Raw genomic sequence first — 15,355 nt, 5'->3', positions numbered from 1 at the left:
AAAAGACTGTTTCAGTTGAAGTTCCATGTGGCGCAAAAATACACTCTTCGAAATCTTCATCAAGTTTTAGTTACAGCTGATATATAACAAAGTTTATCAGACTATTCTTCTCCACTGCAAATTCATCCACCGAAGTCTTATTTGTGCGTCTTTCAAGCAATGGGTAGAAATAGCACCAATGCTGAAAAGTTGACCAGCTTTGTGAACTGTAGCGTCCAGAGCATCTTAACTTGCTTATGGGGACAAGTGGAGGAAGCCATTAAAGTCCCACAAATTCCCTAAGAGCAGCTAACTTAGTAAAATGTAGAATATCACTTTGAGGATTATCTCACGTGTTTGTGACTTCGTAGACAATATGTCTCGCTAACAACTTCAACTCAGAAAAGCCTCCATAGACTCCAAACCAGGACTACAAAAAACCCCCATCGGGCCATATAATCAAATCGAATCGAATCGAATGAATGATGGCAGTTGTCACAAAAAAGTTCAATTAAAATATACAAGGGCCTATGCGACATCTGTATTCTCACGAACCGTTTCTAAGATAGAAAACAGTTCATACACTCAGCTTCGTATTTCATAGTTTCCAGCCCGAGTTACAGCACGAAAACCTCTGTAAGCGGAGTAATCAACACGGTTGATGTCAACTCTGTCGGATCTTAAACCAGAAAGAGCAACCCCCATGATCTTAAATCCGACCAGAAAAGTTGGATACTCCCGTAGTCGTTCGAGGCCAGCTTCTAACTGCAGTTTTCCACTAAGACATGGTGCCTTGTCTTTGGGAATCCGGCCGATAGTCCAAGTAGTAACCTGCAAAATTCCATTCTAAGTATCACAAGTGATGACAATGCAACCTAACAACCAAGAAATGACTATGTAACATCAACACGCACAGAATTAAAAGAAACATCGATTCCCTTCTCATTCTCTAATCCTCTGTTAAATCCAAAAAGGAGCCGAGACGTATTCTGACGAACATAACCAGTACCTTTGTGGTGTGGTTCGGCAAGACCGAGCCATGATTTGCTGTCAAGTCTGAAGAAGCTACAGACGGAGGTAACACCAACTGAAGCGTGATATTGTCTACAGGCTTGCCAACATTGGCTCGAATTCCCACCATAACAGTAACTGTCACCACTCCTCCGCCGGAACTGAACTGTGGCCTTACATAAATAGGCGTATTCTTGAGATTTTTGATCCTGCAAAAATCCAGGACAGTTGTTGCTTCATTCGGGAATCTATAATACAAAAAAAACCAAATTCGAAGTCTGTCCAGTATAGTACTGTTGTACAAATTCAGTAGCTCCTTGTTCTCCAAAACAGTTGAAATTACTCCAAACAATTTCTGGGCATTTCGAACCCTCTTTGGAAAAATCAAGTATACGACATGGTCATTGAAGGCGTCAACATACTTCAAACACAATCTTGGAGATGCAAAATGGAAACGTGCAGCATCATTACTACGTCATTTACATGCCTGAATTACAAGACCATTCAAATAATACAAAACACCACACAAATAAACAAATTGAAAAGCATGCGTGCATATCAACACCAAAGCCTGAGGAATGAGCAAGGGACCTGTAACTCATGAGCTTGAAAGAGCCATCTGGAGGCACAAAGGAAAGCTTTTGGTTGCTTTCCCATGCTTGAATCCGGACGCATGGATGAAAGCTGACATCATTCAAAATCGAGGGATTTGTGAACGTCAAAGACACATCTGGCATACCCGAAAGCCGTGATGAACCGAGCACCTCCCCGTAGACTTCACATCTGGCAAGAAATCCATCCCTACAACCCACAGAGCGTCAGTAATCTTAATTGTGAAGTGCACTTAAGATAAGACACCTTCCCAATAGCTTAGGCGATCATGAAGAAAGTGGTAAGTCGCCTGGAAGTGAATCCTTCGATATAATTGAATTTAAATACCATAGGTCGATGGAGTTAATTTTAGCACCATATTCTAGAACTCAACTAAAAAAGAAATCTGAATAGCTCCTTGAGATTGTGGGTACATCTGATAACTTGAAACTAAACCAAATCTACAACATATTGTTGATGGACAAATGCTGTAGGAGAGGAATATTATAGCCCGCAACAAATTTTCCTAGGTAACACAGAAAAAATGAATTGCTGTGACCTCTGATGAATACTTTACTCCATAGTATATGGTGATTTTGGTGAAGCTTCGCACAGCTTGTTCCGTGTTTGGTGTAATAAGGTGTCATGAACGACAATTACTTACTTGTTCACTGTGGCATCCATTTCTTCAACGAGATCAAAGTAGACCTCATTCTTGGCATGCTTGATACCACTTGCTCGCCAAGGTACACTCGATGAAGTGGTAGAGGGGAGGGTGCTGCTCAAAGTTGTGGAGGTGCCAGTTACCACACTGATTACTCTACTGACCAAGTTAGCTGGCAGTATCATCTCCTTAAGAATACTCGGCTCCGTGGTCAATGGGAATCCGTGGTCCATCATCTCATCTAAAAGCTGAAGAAAAACAACGCCGTTTTCAGATATTTCGACGGCATATTCGTGGCAGGACGTGATTCGATATATCAAGAAAGTCATACATATTAAAAATGAAAAATTGAATCCATAGTTGAACATGCATTATACAGTGGTCGCACAACAATCTGTTACTATAGAACAAATGATGACACAATGTAACAAACGTTAGGAGTGTTCTAGCAAAGTACAAGCAATTGTCCGATCATTAGTGTCACCTGATAGATAATGACGAAGTTATCCTTGACCAAATCCTCATTAAGGCCACCCAAGTACTCTGTTAGGACATCTGCTACCCTGCCCAAAAACTTCCGCATCGGCGATTGCCCCATCAGACACTTTTTATATCAAGCTTCTAAGTCCTGATTTGCAGACAAACCAAATCTCAAAATCATAAAACAATCGCTTGGATCTGCTGGAATTACATGAAAAGGAAACTCTTAGACCAGCTGTTAATTCTTCACATGACATTCCGAGATTGCTCCAAAAAGCTTACCTCAATGCCGAGCAAAGGAGGCATCTCTGTCTTTGCACAAGCCAAGAAGGTAATACCTTCACGAACAATATGCAACACATAATACGTGGGGGCAGCCACAACTGTTGGCACCTGTATGGTCTCTTGCCTCTCCTACACACATCGACGAGACCACAATCGATTGTGAGAAGCAAACGATTCAGTGCTCAACTACCAGGATTGTCATCTTTATCATAAAATTCATCAAATACAACTACATGAGGAGATCCCATCTTCGGAGCGTTGGGAACTTGTGGGCACTCCCATTGGCAGAGATAATATGATCGGAACCACAAAAGAACTACAAGGCTCCCTTCAAGATGAGAAACGCATACCGAAGGATGTGCCTGTTTCCAGAACCAAGCACAAATAGAGCGATCCACCTGGTGTCCCATCCAATGTTTCTCCAGCATAATTTCCCTGCATTCCCAAAACCCTAATCACAAAATAAACCTTCACCATGCAAACTGAATGGGCACAAATAGGACCTGGAACAAGAATCACCCTGGTCTTGTAATTCATTCTCAGACACGTAACCGTATGATCAAATAAAATAAAAATACAGTAACAGCAGCTGATCTGGACCCAACAAACGGATAATCAATACAGCATGGAGGTTGTGGAATCCTTCACGAATGCGAAACCCACAAAATTATCCAACACAACTACACTAACGAGGGCGGGTTGTTATGCAAAGTTCGACGATTCTGCCCCACAATCTAAAGCAAGACTCAAACCAATCCTCTAGCCCCCGTCACTCAAATTAGCTCAATCTGGCCCAAATAACGAAATCAAAAACTCTGAATTTTCGCAATGTTTCTAAACCGACCCACCGTAGTCGCACACCATTCCCAAATCGCCCGGTTCACAATCACCCCCAAAATTGAGTCGCAAATGCAGCATCGAAGGTCAAAAAATGTACAGAATTCACCGAAGATTGAAGGATTTTCGAGATGTACCCGGTGTCGGAGAGGATGAAGACGCAGTGCAACATGATTGCGAGTCCGGATCGGTCTTCGTGACCTTGCTCGGCAGAATTAGAGACGAGTAAAAGCAGAAACGAGAAAAAAAAAATTAGGGGTCGGATCATCACTCTCGTCGAAGAATGCTCTGGTCTTCCAACACTTGTGAGGAGGGAGCTTGGGACTTGGGGATCTGGATTTAGGGTACCTGGTTTGAGATGTGGGATCTGGGATGGGTACCTGGATTGGTACTCAGATGCCTTGGTGTTAAAAAATTAAGTGAAACAAAACTGGCCTTGTACACCCCAAATCAGGTTCTTTTGTTGTAAATAGTCATTAAATTATATAATATTTCCATCGATATTTATCTTCCAGAGTAAATGGAATATTTTCTTGTAATATTTTCCACTACTGAATAATGTGTCAGAGAGTCATGTTTAAAATCTAACTTGTAAATTACCTTCTTTTTTTCTTCTTTTTTTAATTAGATTTTGCATAAACTTATTTTTGAAAAAATTACTAAAGTTTGTGGATCTTAAAATTTTAATGATAAATTTCATATAAATTCATGTATAAATTTTATGTGGCATGTTTTCGAATCATTCAACCACTTCAATGTATGTTTTATGTTTTTGATAATTATTATAAACATTATATATATATAATTTATTTATTTATTGATTTAAAATATTATTCAGATTTCAAATATATGTTATTGGACATATTTTTAGTATGAATTTAGTATTGTGCACCTTTCAATTTATTGGAGATGTTGTCACTACAAAATAAATAAATATATTTATGGTGACAATAAAAAATATATATAAAGATTAGATAGCAAAATAAAGTTGCATGGACAGCTTGCAATTTATCAATTTTAGAATCTTGAAATCACTTATGTAAGAAATATAAAAAAATAAATCATAAATGTGTATATGTGGAGGTATTTCACTTAATTTTAAACCTCAATGGATGAAAATTTTGTAATTATACAAGGTTTCATAATCTCAGTGGCATTATGCAATTTTATAATTTCAAAGTTTTAGACAAGTCCGGGACAAAAAACGTTCTTTGAAAGAGCCTGCATTAGCTTTGCTAAGATTGCTAATTTGAAATTAGGTAGATTTTTATTAAAATTTTGTTGCAATCTAAGTATGCAAGCATTGGCCTTAGCTGTGACAAAAGATTGCTTGTTTATCTGCATGCTAGTATTGGTTCAAGATATAGGCACAAAAAAAAAAAACTTATTTCAATTCCAATTTTGGACAAAAATCTCAAGGGCTAAAGCATTTTTATTTGTTTGTGGCATTTGTGACAAATACTAGAAGACCACAAGTTCAAATCAATACCACTTTTTATGCAAACACAAATTTCAATTCACAAAGCTTGTTTTAAGATTCAATGCTTCAGATGAATCAATATCAAGAGGAAATCCAAGGAACTTTGTGGACGTTGCTAAAACAAAATCCAACTAGGCTTTGCCCAACCCACAAGTTCAACATTATCTTCCTTTGATTGCTTTTGGGTTTTTGCCTGTTTGGCAGCAATAACTCCAAAATGGTATATTAAACAAAATTGAGAAGTTGGAATTTCTTGTTAGCCAAGGGTCGCGGCAATGTAACATGCAGATATAACACTTTCATACATAGATATGAAAGTAATCAAATGTACAATAGATTTGAATACTTCCAGGAAAAGAACACTTCTCCTCTTTAAACCTTTCTGGTAAAATGAGACAGATTTTGGAGATGACTCACAATGCTCAAGAAGCGTATTTCAAGACGGTGATGGTCTACGCTTCCACTGGAACAGTTTTGTTATTAAACAAATTCTGACTCATCAATTACACTTAATTACCGAAATAGCAGGCAAGCCCTTTTTTAAACCTAATATTGCCACTATGTATAGACTTCATTGCCTACTACGGCCAAGGCAAGGTACCCACACAAGTCTCATAATGTTCAGAGGTAGCGTACCTTGCAAGCTTGTTTTGCAACCAGAGCGGCAGTAGACTCTCAAGATGTCTCAATGTAACTTCGGAATACTTTTGAGACCCTTAAAAAAACATGTTTTGAAGAAACATTTCTACTCTAACTTGGATATATTTCGGATGGTGGGGTAACACTACCTTTGACCACAACCATCAGGTCACTCAAGATGTTGCTATTTCTCCGGCTCACGCAACTAAACAACGACGGTATTATTTATTGAAAGGAGGATTCAACAAGACTCCATGGGGGAAGCAGTCTACATTCTCAACCAGCTATGGGAGATGAATGGTTACGCACTGTAAAAATATACAAACCTGTCAAAGTTGTGTGGTTTCACTTATTCTGGGGGAAGTTCATGAATTGGGTCATGAGCAGGGAGCATCGCTTCTCTACGCAGTTCCTTCGACGTCTTCCGGTTCTCCGTGAAGGGTCACACTCGACCCCCGAAACGCTGATGCTAAGTTTGCTGATATGTATTCGGTGCCATCAGGTAAAGCTTCTTTGGATAATGCCTGTCCCAAAGGAAAAACATAAAAAAAACAACCTTCATCGTTACTACGTCGTTGAGATTCTCAGGCAGTAGGTGATAGATTATCGGTTTTAAACAAGAGCAAAAGAGATTATGTGCTTTCGGTCCTCAAATGAAGTGGTAAATGAAGTTGGAGCAATGTTTACCTGAGCATAAGCATCCGATTTTAAGAAATCCTCCAGAGCTTCCTCTGCAAACCAGTGCAAGCAATTTCAGAACTTGCGCTCTTTCTAACTGAGCGTTCAGAGCTTTGCTGGATGTTTCGTGTGGTAACGGAGTAACGATGAAGGTTCGATGATCAATCACTCCCTTCTTCCCTAAACACTTGCAACACACCGATGACAAAACGCACCTGATGGGAGACGAGCAATGAAACCGTGCGTATATCCTTTGCCCATGGGAGAAAAGTTGGTCCCTACAGGCAGTCGCGTAATCTCACGTCAGCTGGGCCGCAATCATATTGGCGGCACAGTATCCAAATTTAAAGAGATTTTCACATGAACAAACTACCGAAATACATGGGTTACACACTGACAGACAAAAGTGCTTCATACAGAAAATTGGCAACTCAAATTTTGACGTGGCTTGCTGAGATCCTAATTTAAACCAAGAGCACACAACGTGAACGTTGTACATTTGATGAGACCGAGAATGGATGGTGCCGAGAGATTCAGCAAACCAAGCACTATGGTTGGTAACAAGTATCGTAAGCTTTGCAAGAAAGCATCACCTGCAGTCAACTGGAACATAGAATCAGGATCCATGGACGCCGCCAAGTCGCGAAACGATTGCAACATGGCATCGATGGATTCTTGACTGGTACCCTCCTTCACTTTGAACAGAACAAAGTGATCAATGCCTCCGCACAGTGCCTACAACGCACTCACACATAGAAGACAACCCTTTGCTTAGAATTTATCAGGAGCACCCTCCACTGCGAAGCTCCAACTCTCTGCCACAAGCCCGGAAAACCAGAATCCTGCTGCGCAAGTAAATGAACAGAAAAATAAATAAATAAATAAAACCATGAGGTATAATTTGGTATTCTTACGAACTCACGGCCAAAGATTGCTTCCACGTCGTCGGCCACTCCGTCCTCAATGTCCAACATCACCAAGCCCTGTGTGCCAACCAGGGTAGCTTGATAAAATTGAACGCTCAAGTCAGACGCGCACGCAGAAGATCCTCAAGAAAAATGGACTAATACTCGCGATGCAAGAACAGACTGTAACCCTAGATATAGCGGGAGCAATTGCGAGCGCTGCGGGCTTGAGCGAATACATTGTAGTAGGGAATAACAAGGTCAACAGCAATTCTCTTCCTCTCGGGACTCTGCATGTAGAGCTCCACATGCTCCTTCGCCATGAACCTTGCGAAGAGTGCGTGAGTGACCCCATCCACCGTTTTCTCCAACACTGGACCTGCCGCACGCATCAGGCCAGCATCAGGAGCTCATCCATCACCCCCCACAAACACACACACACACACACAATATCATTGCTGCTAAAGTGTGATTTCTGTCAAGGAAACCGAAAAAGAAGAGAAAATCGAAGAGAAATTATACCAACTGACAAGTAGATAACGCCTTGGGAGGTATACTGGAGAGTGAACAGAGCTTCCAACATCTCCCGCTCTTGCTCCTCTGTGAGCTCGTCCTTCATCCGGAAGAATACCACGTGATCCACCACCTTCCTGCATTCCGAATTCCCAAGTCCAGTTCGAGCACTTCAGTGACAATTCCAAGCATTGAACGAATAATGCCTCACCCTGAGAGAGAGAAATAGGTGCGTGACAAACCGTGGAGCCTTGACCGTCGTCTCGTCTCTTGCCATCTTATCCTCACTGCGACGTCTCAGGTGTTGAATCTCTCACTCAAACTCTGCGAGAAAAACCCCGCAACGTATCCGTCTGCAACAGGTTGAAACCCACAGAATCACGTCGAATTGAGGCAACTGAAACCAGCCACCAGCTCCCACCCACTATGACCCACACAGTCTGGCTACAAAACTCTCCGAGCTCGACAAATGCTCACCCGAACCTGCACGCATAAACCAAATGCCAACTCACCAGCGCTTGAATCTATAGGCAGTGAGCTTGGTGGCGAGAAGACGATGTAACCTCCGAAGGCAGAAACAATAAAACAAAAAATTGTCAATGTTGTAAAAGAAAGTGGAAAATGCGACCGACAAAGCGATGAAAGTGCAACAAAATCATGTCAGATTTTTAGTGGTGATTGGCGTTATCTAGAAGTCCAATGCTTGGACTGATTGAGTGGCCTACGAGCTCTGCAAGACGGGGAGGGGGAGTCAACAAGCAACGACGCACACCTCAAAAAGCCATTTTATTGTCAGAAGTGAGCATCCTCCAGCGGCCACAGAGGTGATGAGGAGAAAAACAAAAAAAAACATAAAAAAACCACGCCTTTGCGTCTTGGTTTCTGCTCCGAAAAAATACACTTGTGTATACTCATTAATCTGTCTATCACCACTCCATCATCCCCATGTTGTTGCTTTCGTTTACTTCTAGAATCAAAGGGAGGTGTACCCAACTGCTACAAGTGGCGGAGAAATCACAAACTAGCTCTCTTTGTACTGGAATGTTGCGTTCTAAGCCTGTATATTTCTTTCATGTTTTTTGTGATGAACTGCATCGGATTGTTACCATTTTTGCTTACTTGATATACAACCATTGTGCTCTCTAAATATATTTCTTGTGTTGTAGTTTAACTTAGCTTACCCCACATGGTATGAGAGTGTTGTTGTGCATGCATATTTTTACTAAAATTGTTGTGTACTATGTACGTTAACAAGTGACAATAGAGGATATAAATATACTTTCTAAAAAATGTGTTGATAAAAAAATATGTATACACATCCTATTAGAAAGCTTCTACAAAAAAGAATGTTATTTGCTAAGATTTATTGAAGAAAGAAACCACCAATCTTGAACAAATACAATAATAACAGATTTCTTGTGTTTTGATATAGTGCAAGTAAAAGTGGCCACAAAAACTGTAATATAGTGGAGAAACATGGTGGTCTCATGCCATTGTATCCATACATACAACTCAATCTTAAATGTTGCATGAGCTAAAAATTATTAGTTTTCCATATCTTGGCAAACTCTTATGTGAATACATTTGTTTTGAATTTTTTGTGTAATTATTTGGATAATAAATCAATGAAAAGAAAGGGCTTCAAAAGTAACACTAGGTTTGGTAATAAGTTGATGCAAATTCTTTTGCAGTCTAACAAAATTTGGAAACTATGTCAATCCAATTGTGTGTAATTGTTTGTAGAATGTGTTGTCAATTTCAAAACACATTAAGAATAAAATGAAGTGAAGAAGCTCTTTAGTAAATGAACAAGAATTGTAAAATATGATCACGGCAATAACAATGAAAAAGAGCTTGTGAACCACAGGCTCAAACAAGAATGTTTTGATTATTTTCAATTACTGTTTATTTTAAGAATTTTCTTTTTTGCTTCTCTCATTACAAAATCTGTTTCAAATTGAATGTTTCATTTCTATTGGTTATTACAGATATTGTAAAGTTTTAATAAATTATTACCTGTTTTTGTAAAATTATTTTCAAAGTAAAAACAAGTCTTATCCAACAACCAAAAGGAAATTTGAAACCAAAGAATTTTAGGGCTTTGTATTTCTGCCTGTACAGTAAATTGTAACAAAATGAACCACTCATTCATCTTATTTTGTTTAAGGTTTTTTATAATATAGATACTTCCATGCTTGTCATTTTAATTTTTTTCCACTATCAAATTTAAAATATAATACCAACTAAATGTAAACAATATAAAGTAAAAATAAATAAAAATTATGACTTCAATTCATAAAAATTATAATTAAAATTAAAAATGTTAGAACAATTATCTTGATGTAATTTGTGCAAGTATTGAATACAGTGTTAACCCAATATAAGTATGGATATGTTTAAATATCACAAATGATAAATATAGTAATAATAACAATAATAATCTTGAAGTTGTTCGGCTAATTTTTCTGAAATTTATTTATTTATATTAGGAGCATACAATTTGCATTTTGATTCATGTGTAATGAGAATGGTATTACATGGATCCTATGCATTTGCTTTCACATATAGTACATCCATAATATCACCACAGCATAGATTTTAATAATAAATCATTTGATCAATGGTTTGTAACCATCCATAATAATCAACTACTTTAGCATTGTAAATTATAAACTTGGTTATCTCCAGAGTCAATTATTAACACCTTTTGGTGATTTGATTTAAGTGCTTCTAAACCAATTCATTACTGATTGATTCAAAAGCTTCCGAATAATTAGTTCAACATTCTTTTTCAACCACAACGAATCATTCAACTCACAAGTATGTGGAAATACAAACTTCAAGTTTTTTGTTTTATATTTAGTTTTAGTTTTAAAGAAGTTAATTTGACAAATGAAGAAAGAACGCATCTTTACAATAGTACTTTCATCAGTGTGTTCTAAAATCCTTATTGCTTGGAGTTTCAAGTAGAACAAGTCCAATATAACGCAAAGAAGTACCACATAACTGTTGTAAAAATTATATGAATATTACAGACAGCAAAATTAAATGCTGTTCTTTATTTCATTTCCATAGTAAGCTGATTATGGCACGATCATAAGTAAGTCCCTCATAATGATTTAGCGACTTTATTTTCTCAGATGCCACACTACTGCTTCCTTAAAAACAATTAAATTAGAATAGGAAGCTGTTTCAGAAAGACCCACACGGGATTTGTTTTCTTGAGCAAAACTATCCAACTTCCTACAAATATGTGTAAAATCAATGAAGCTGCAGCAACATCTGAGAAAATGCATTTAAGAAAATCTAAAAAACCCTTGAATCGAACTCGTGAGGCGAAGCTCCGGGCCTGATCCGATGGGGGCCACAGTGCCAGCCCTCTATCTTAGTCTTTCCAATGTTGATATTTCATGCGGGATCACTGCTTTGAATCTCTCTCGGGACAAATCTCTGATCGATGGTGAGCGATATACTCGCAGAAATTACGACAAAACTCCCCGTTCTGTGGCACCGACAACTGCTTCCAGACTGATGTGTTTCTTTTGTTATCGATCTCTAGGCCTCCAGCAGGGCGACAGAACGACGCCCGGCCACGAAATGAGAGCACTCAGACCCATTCTCAGATTGTGAGAGAGCTCGTTGCTTTACTCTTCATCGCCGTTGCTGGCCGACTTCGCTTGCCAGAAGGACTTCCTGCAGATCAACAAGCCATCGCTGTCCTGAGGACCCACCTCGGTGTCGAAGCGGGTGCACTCCCACCGCATCGCCTTGCCCAATAAGTCAGCCTGCTCCAGATACGCATGGCCGTCCCTGAAGATCGTCAGGGCGCCGGGTCTTAGAATCCTGTCGAACTCCAACATGACGTCTTTCATTTCGCACCTGTGGCCCTCGGCGGTGAAAAGCCCTGCCACATGCAGGAGATCGTAGGTGCGGGGGTATGTTGAGAACGCCTCGCACCAATCGTTGTAAGTTCCGATCAGACCCCGATCGTATACCACGCCGAGAGTGTTTGGCGCGTAGGGCGAGTTCACGTTCATCACCCACACTGGATCGTCAATTAGAGCTGCGGCGAAGCCTCCGTAGACGGTGTACGCGTCCATCACGTTTCGGATCACGCCCTTGCTGAACTCGGGTACGATGCGCTTGTAGTGTTTCACTCTCTCTTTCCACACTTTGGTGTCCTCGTTGAATTTCCCGGTGCTGGATCCGTGGATGGTTCTCAGCCTCTCCGGTGCGGTGCTTAGCCTCTCAGGCCACTTGGGCGTCTTGCCCACGGCAAGGGCTTTCATTCCTGCGTTCTGGGGCACAATGCAGGGCCTCATGGGCACGTACCACGACGCGTCGGGCTCAATGGCGTCGTCACACAAAGGAGGGTAGACATCGTCCTCCCTGTCCTCGTAGCACGAATTGTCCATCGGCTTCTGCCACACCGCCAGATCACCTTTCATTGCGTACTTCTTGTAGCACATGTTGCCAAGCAGAGTCTCGATCTTGTCCAACAGCGTCTTCTCGGCTTCCTCGGTGGTTTCCCATCCCTTCCAGTGCTCCTGGTAGTTGACCGGGGGCCCTGACAGCACCCAGAAACCTCCCGGACGCAACACGCGGTCCACCTCCAACAAATACACTCCACCGAACTCGATCCAAGGAATCAAGCATCGCGAGCAGTGGGCCATGTCGAACGAGTTGGAGGGATAGGGCATGCGCTGCGTGGAAATGATGCCCAACATCGCCGGAATACCCCTCTCCAGCGCGAACTGAACCTGGGCCTCGTGATTATCTCGAGGGGCCAAAGACATCGTCAGGATGTCTCTGCTCAACAGATCTCCTCCCCAACTGGCAACACCACAACCAGTGTCCAAGGCGGTTCGCACGCTTCCATCCTTTACCCCTGGAATCAACTCTGCCATACGATCGACGTACTCCGTGACTCCGTTGGGAAACATTGTACCACCACCAGGGAAAATAAACTTCTCACCGGTCTTCTTCAACCAGTTCTGGTTGGCCTTGACGCTGTTGATCCATTCATAGGGTACATTTCTGCAATTATCAACCCCACCGACAGACTCATCAGGAACCGTCAATAGTGCTCATATCGGACTAGTTGCAGATTTGATGAATGGTTTATTAGCACTTCGAAGGCATCAGTAACGGCCGCGTCGAACTTACTTGTACCAGCATTCATCCTTGCTCTTGGGCCAGGGGATGGGCGTTTTGTATCCAGGTGGAGGAGGAATGAGGCACTGTAATCGTTCGGCGCGAGGAGGACAATGGCGCTCCCTGAAGGCCAACCTCTGCTTCTTGTACCTATTCCACCTCTGCGATCAACGGCAAAAGGATTAGAAGAAGAAATTGTATCTGAAATGGACCACAGCTATGGCGTCCAGACGAGGGGACAACGAACATTGAGGTCGAGTTACAGCACTTACCTTAGGATCCTGGCAAGGAGTCATGTCTTGGGTAGTGATGTTGCACACGGGGAACGCCTCAACCTTTTGCAAAGGGATGCACCCCGATCTGTCCATAACAGAAGATCCATCCGAGTTCTCTGGAATGGCATAGTAGGCCCCTCCGAGGTAAAACGAGACACCGCAAAGCGCCACCATAGCAAGAATCATGGGTCCCATGTTCTTGCCTAAGCCGAACTGGCTAGGCCCTTTCGTATTCTCCTTCATCGTGGAGAACAAAATCTCGTCGACGGCTCAAAGGTATTCGCTTCTCAGGGGACCTGAATCGAGGCAACGATCCACAATTGAGTTATCCTTCAGCACATGCCAAGTTTCGTGACAGAATTAAAAAGAGTAGTTTGGAAGTCCTGCGTGACATGGGAGATCGTCGGCGCTGTCACCGGTCAGGTTCAACAAATCCAGTCATGATTCATTCACTCAGAAAAACACCCATTGGAGTTAAGAAAGTCAGTATCATCCTTTACAAAAGGAAAGTCCACAAGGCCTTATAGTTGGTTGTCCGATGAAATGGGCCCGACGATGTATTATCCGAGCCGATCAGAAAGGGAATAGCGCGCTGTCTGAGTACACATTGAGAAGAAACATGCGTGAAGGGAAGAGAAGCAAAAAAACACACTTAAACCCGAGAGAAAGAAAACGCAGCGGCGAAGTGCTCTAGATCATCCGAACCCACGACACCGTAAAACGCTGCAGGTAAGCATTTCACTCATCAGAAGTCACCATCAGTCCATACCCACAACAACCAGGCACCCTGCTTTCGATCTGAACTCGTCTGTCGAGTTTTCAGGCGGAGAAGTTCCTCTCCACAAGAGGCGGAGAGCAAAAATGAATGCGGCTAACTACGACACACTCGCCAGGGGGGCTTGAGCTCAGGATTACAGACAGAGCCGCCAGTGCCGAGACGCTGCCCTCCCCAACATGATCGTCGATCATTACACCGCCGCTAAACACACGAGGACTCCCTAATAATGAAACCCACATCTAGGAACGACGCAGACCTGTTCGCCGAAAAATTAGATCCCGTGTCCGGGGACTCGAGATCTCCAGCAGAATGGAAGATAAAATTGCCGGTAAAGCACCTAAAAGGAGATAAACTTGCGAAAACGGCCGAGAGAGGAATACATTTAGAACAACAGAGGAGGAGCAAGCAGTAGGCGGGGGGGACGTCGCAACCCACCTGAGGAGAACCTCCTGGACGAGCCTGAGGAAAGGAAACTCTCGTGCCGAGGCTTTGCTCCAACCTGGAGCCAGCGAAGCTTGCGTCGGTCGGAGACGAGTACGGAAGTTAAAGAGGGGAGGGGAGGGTCAGATATCAACAGGTTTATGAGATTCGAAATTCCAGGAGCTCACCTCGGCGAAGTGAGGTCCTGGCTCCTGATCCAACGATCGCAAATCTGATCGGACTAGTCAACTGGAAGAGTAGCAGACCTGGAGCCTACGATGCAACTGAGGCCTGTCCCAGATTGCATTATGAAGGCGCGGATGTTCTCCCTTTTGCACCTCTCCCCTTATCGTCACCCTCGCGACTACTTCGGAAGTCGAGCTGCAGCTTTTGCCCCCTCAACAACACTGGTTTCACCTTCCTCGCCGGGTCAGATGCAAAACCTCCAGTTGGATCTCATCCGCTTCCACTGATGAACAACAATAGCAACAGCAGCGTTGTCTGTCTGTTCGGCTACCAGTCCTGCTTCTTTACGATGGTAGATCCGGAGTTGATGCAACGTGGTGAAAATGGTGTGGGCCCACAGCTGTTTTTAAGCGACTTTTCCCTCCGCTCAGGTTTCACTTTTGAGGACCGTGATTAGTAAGGCATCATCCCTTGCCATGC

General features: G+C 42.2%; 3 protein-coding genes across 7 annotated transcripts; all 3 read right to left on the bottom strand.

Moving 5' to 3' along the window:
• Positions 1-435: 435 nt before the first annotated feature.
• LOC112284241 (AP-3 complex subunit mu) lies at positions 436-4,148 on the bottom strand. 2 transcript variants are annotated; one of them, XM_024523886.3, is made up of 8 exons: positions 3,985-4,148; positions 3,361-3,445; positions 3,008-3,139; positions 2,730-2,819; positions 2,246-2,493; positions 1,582-1,791; positions 989-1,199; positions 436-810 (listed from the first exon to the last, which is right to left on the bottom strand). In XM_024523886.3, exons 1-8 carry the CDS (start codon positions 4,113-4,115, stop codon positions 565-567), a joined length of 1,353 nt encoding a protein of 450 aa, XP_024379654.1. In that variant the 5' UTR covers positions 4,116-4,148; the 3' UTR covers positions 436-564. The 2 variants fall into 2 exon arrangements, with proteins under 2 accessions (XP_024379654.1, XP_024379655.1); XM_024523887.3 differs by having other exon boundaries at positions 3,361-3,461; positions 3,985-4,121.
• A 1,637-nt stretch (positions 4,149-5,785) lies between these two features.
• LOC112285172 (stress-response A/B barrel domain-containing protein UP3) lies at positions 5,786-8,629 on the bottom strand. 2 transcript variants are annotated; one of them, XM_024525782.3, is made up of 9 exons: positions 8,540-8,629; positions 8,305-8,415; positions 8,072-8,199; positions 7,789-7,928; positions 7,559-7,627; positions 7,238-7,379; positions 6,860-6,922; positions 6,654-6,697; positions 5,786-6,490 (listed from the first exon to the last, which is right to left on the bottom strand). In XM_024525782.3, the coding sequence occupies exons 2-9, from the start codon at positions 8,337-8,339 to the stop codon at positions 6,368-6,370; spliced, it is 744 nt and encodes a 247-aa protein (XP_024381550.1). In that variant the 5' UTR covers positions 8,340-8,415; positions 8,540-8,629; the 3' UTR covers positions 5,786-6,367. The 2 variants fall into 2 exon arrangements, with proteins under 2 accessions (XP_024381550.1, XP_024381549.1); XM_024525781.3 differs by having other exon boundaries at positions 8,575-8,629.
• A 2,451-nt stretch (positions 8,630-11,080) lies between these two features.
• Positions 11,081-14,775, bottom strand: LOC112284584 (putative methyltransferase PMT21). Of its 3 annotated transcripts, none has more exons than XM_024524484.3 (4): positions 14,526-14,775; positions 13,489-13,787; positions 13,229-13,377; positions 11,081-13,099 (listed from the first exon to the last, which is right to left on the bottom strand). In XM_024524484.3, the coding sequence occupies exons 2-4, from the start codon at positions 13,732-13,734 to the stop codon at positions 11,707-11,709; spliced, it is 1,788 nt and encodes a 595-aa protein (XP_024380252.1). In that variant the 5' UTR covers positions 13,735-13,787; positions 14,526-14,775; the 3' UTR covers positions 11,081-11,706. The 3 variants fall into 3 exon arrangements, with proteins under 3 accessions (XP_024380252.1, XP_024380251.1, XP_024380253.1); XM_024524483.3 differs by having other exon boundaries at positions 14,705-14,775; XM_024524485.3 differs by having other exon boundaries at positions 14,261-14,663.
• Between the last annotated feature and the right edge of the window lie 580 nt (positions 14,776-15,355).

The sequence above is a fragment of the Physcomitrium patens genome, chromosome 7 (genome assembly GCF_059467195.1).
Source record: "Physcomitrium patens ecotype Gransden chromosome 7, ASM5946719v1, whole genome shotgun sequence".
NCBI classification, from domain to species: Eukaryota; Viridiplantae; Streptophyta; class Bryopsida; order Funariales; family Funariaceae; genus Physcomitrium; species Physcomitrium patens.
This window is presented reverse-complemented; position numbering and strand designations above follow the sequence as displayed.

Coding starts and splice junctions, on each gene's coding strand:
- LOC112284241 (XM_024523886.3), bottom strand. CDS start 4,115: ATGATCCGACCCCTAATTTTTTTTTTCTCGTTTCTGCTTTTACTCGTC. Junction 2,820..3,007: donor CTCCTTTGCTCGGCATTGAG/GTAAGCTTTTTG, acceptor CCGATGCGGAAG/TTTTTGGGCAGGGTAGCAGA. Junction 2,494..2,729: donor ACTTCGTCATTATCTATCAG/GTGACACTAATG, acceptor GTTTTTCTTCAG/CTTTTAGATGAGATGATGGA.
- LOC112285172 (XM_024525782.3), bottom strand. CDS start 8,339: ATGGCAAGAGACGAGACGACGGTCAAGGCTCCACG. Junction 6,923..7,237: donor TATGTTCCAGTTGACTGCAG/GTGATGCTTTCT, acceptor GACTGCCTGTAG/GGACCAACTTTTCTCCCATG. Junction 6,491..6,653: donor AATCGGATGCTTATGCTCAG/GTAAACATTGCT, acceptor CCTTTGGGACAG/GCATTATCCAAAGAAGCTTT.
- LOC112284584 (XM_024524484.3), bottom strand. CDS start 13,734: ATGAAGGAGAATACGAAAGGGCCTAGCCAGTTCGGCTTAGGCAAGAAC. Junction 13,378..13,488: donor CTCCTTGCCAGGATCCTAAG/GTAAGTGCTGTA, acceptor CGTTGATCGCAG/AGGTGGAATAGGTACAAGAA. Junction 13,100..13,228: donor AAGGATGAATGCTGGTACAA/GTAAGTTCGACG, acceptor TGATAATTGCAG/AAATGTACCCTATGAATGGA.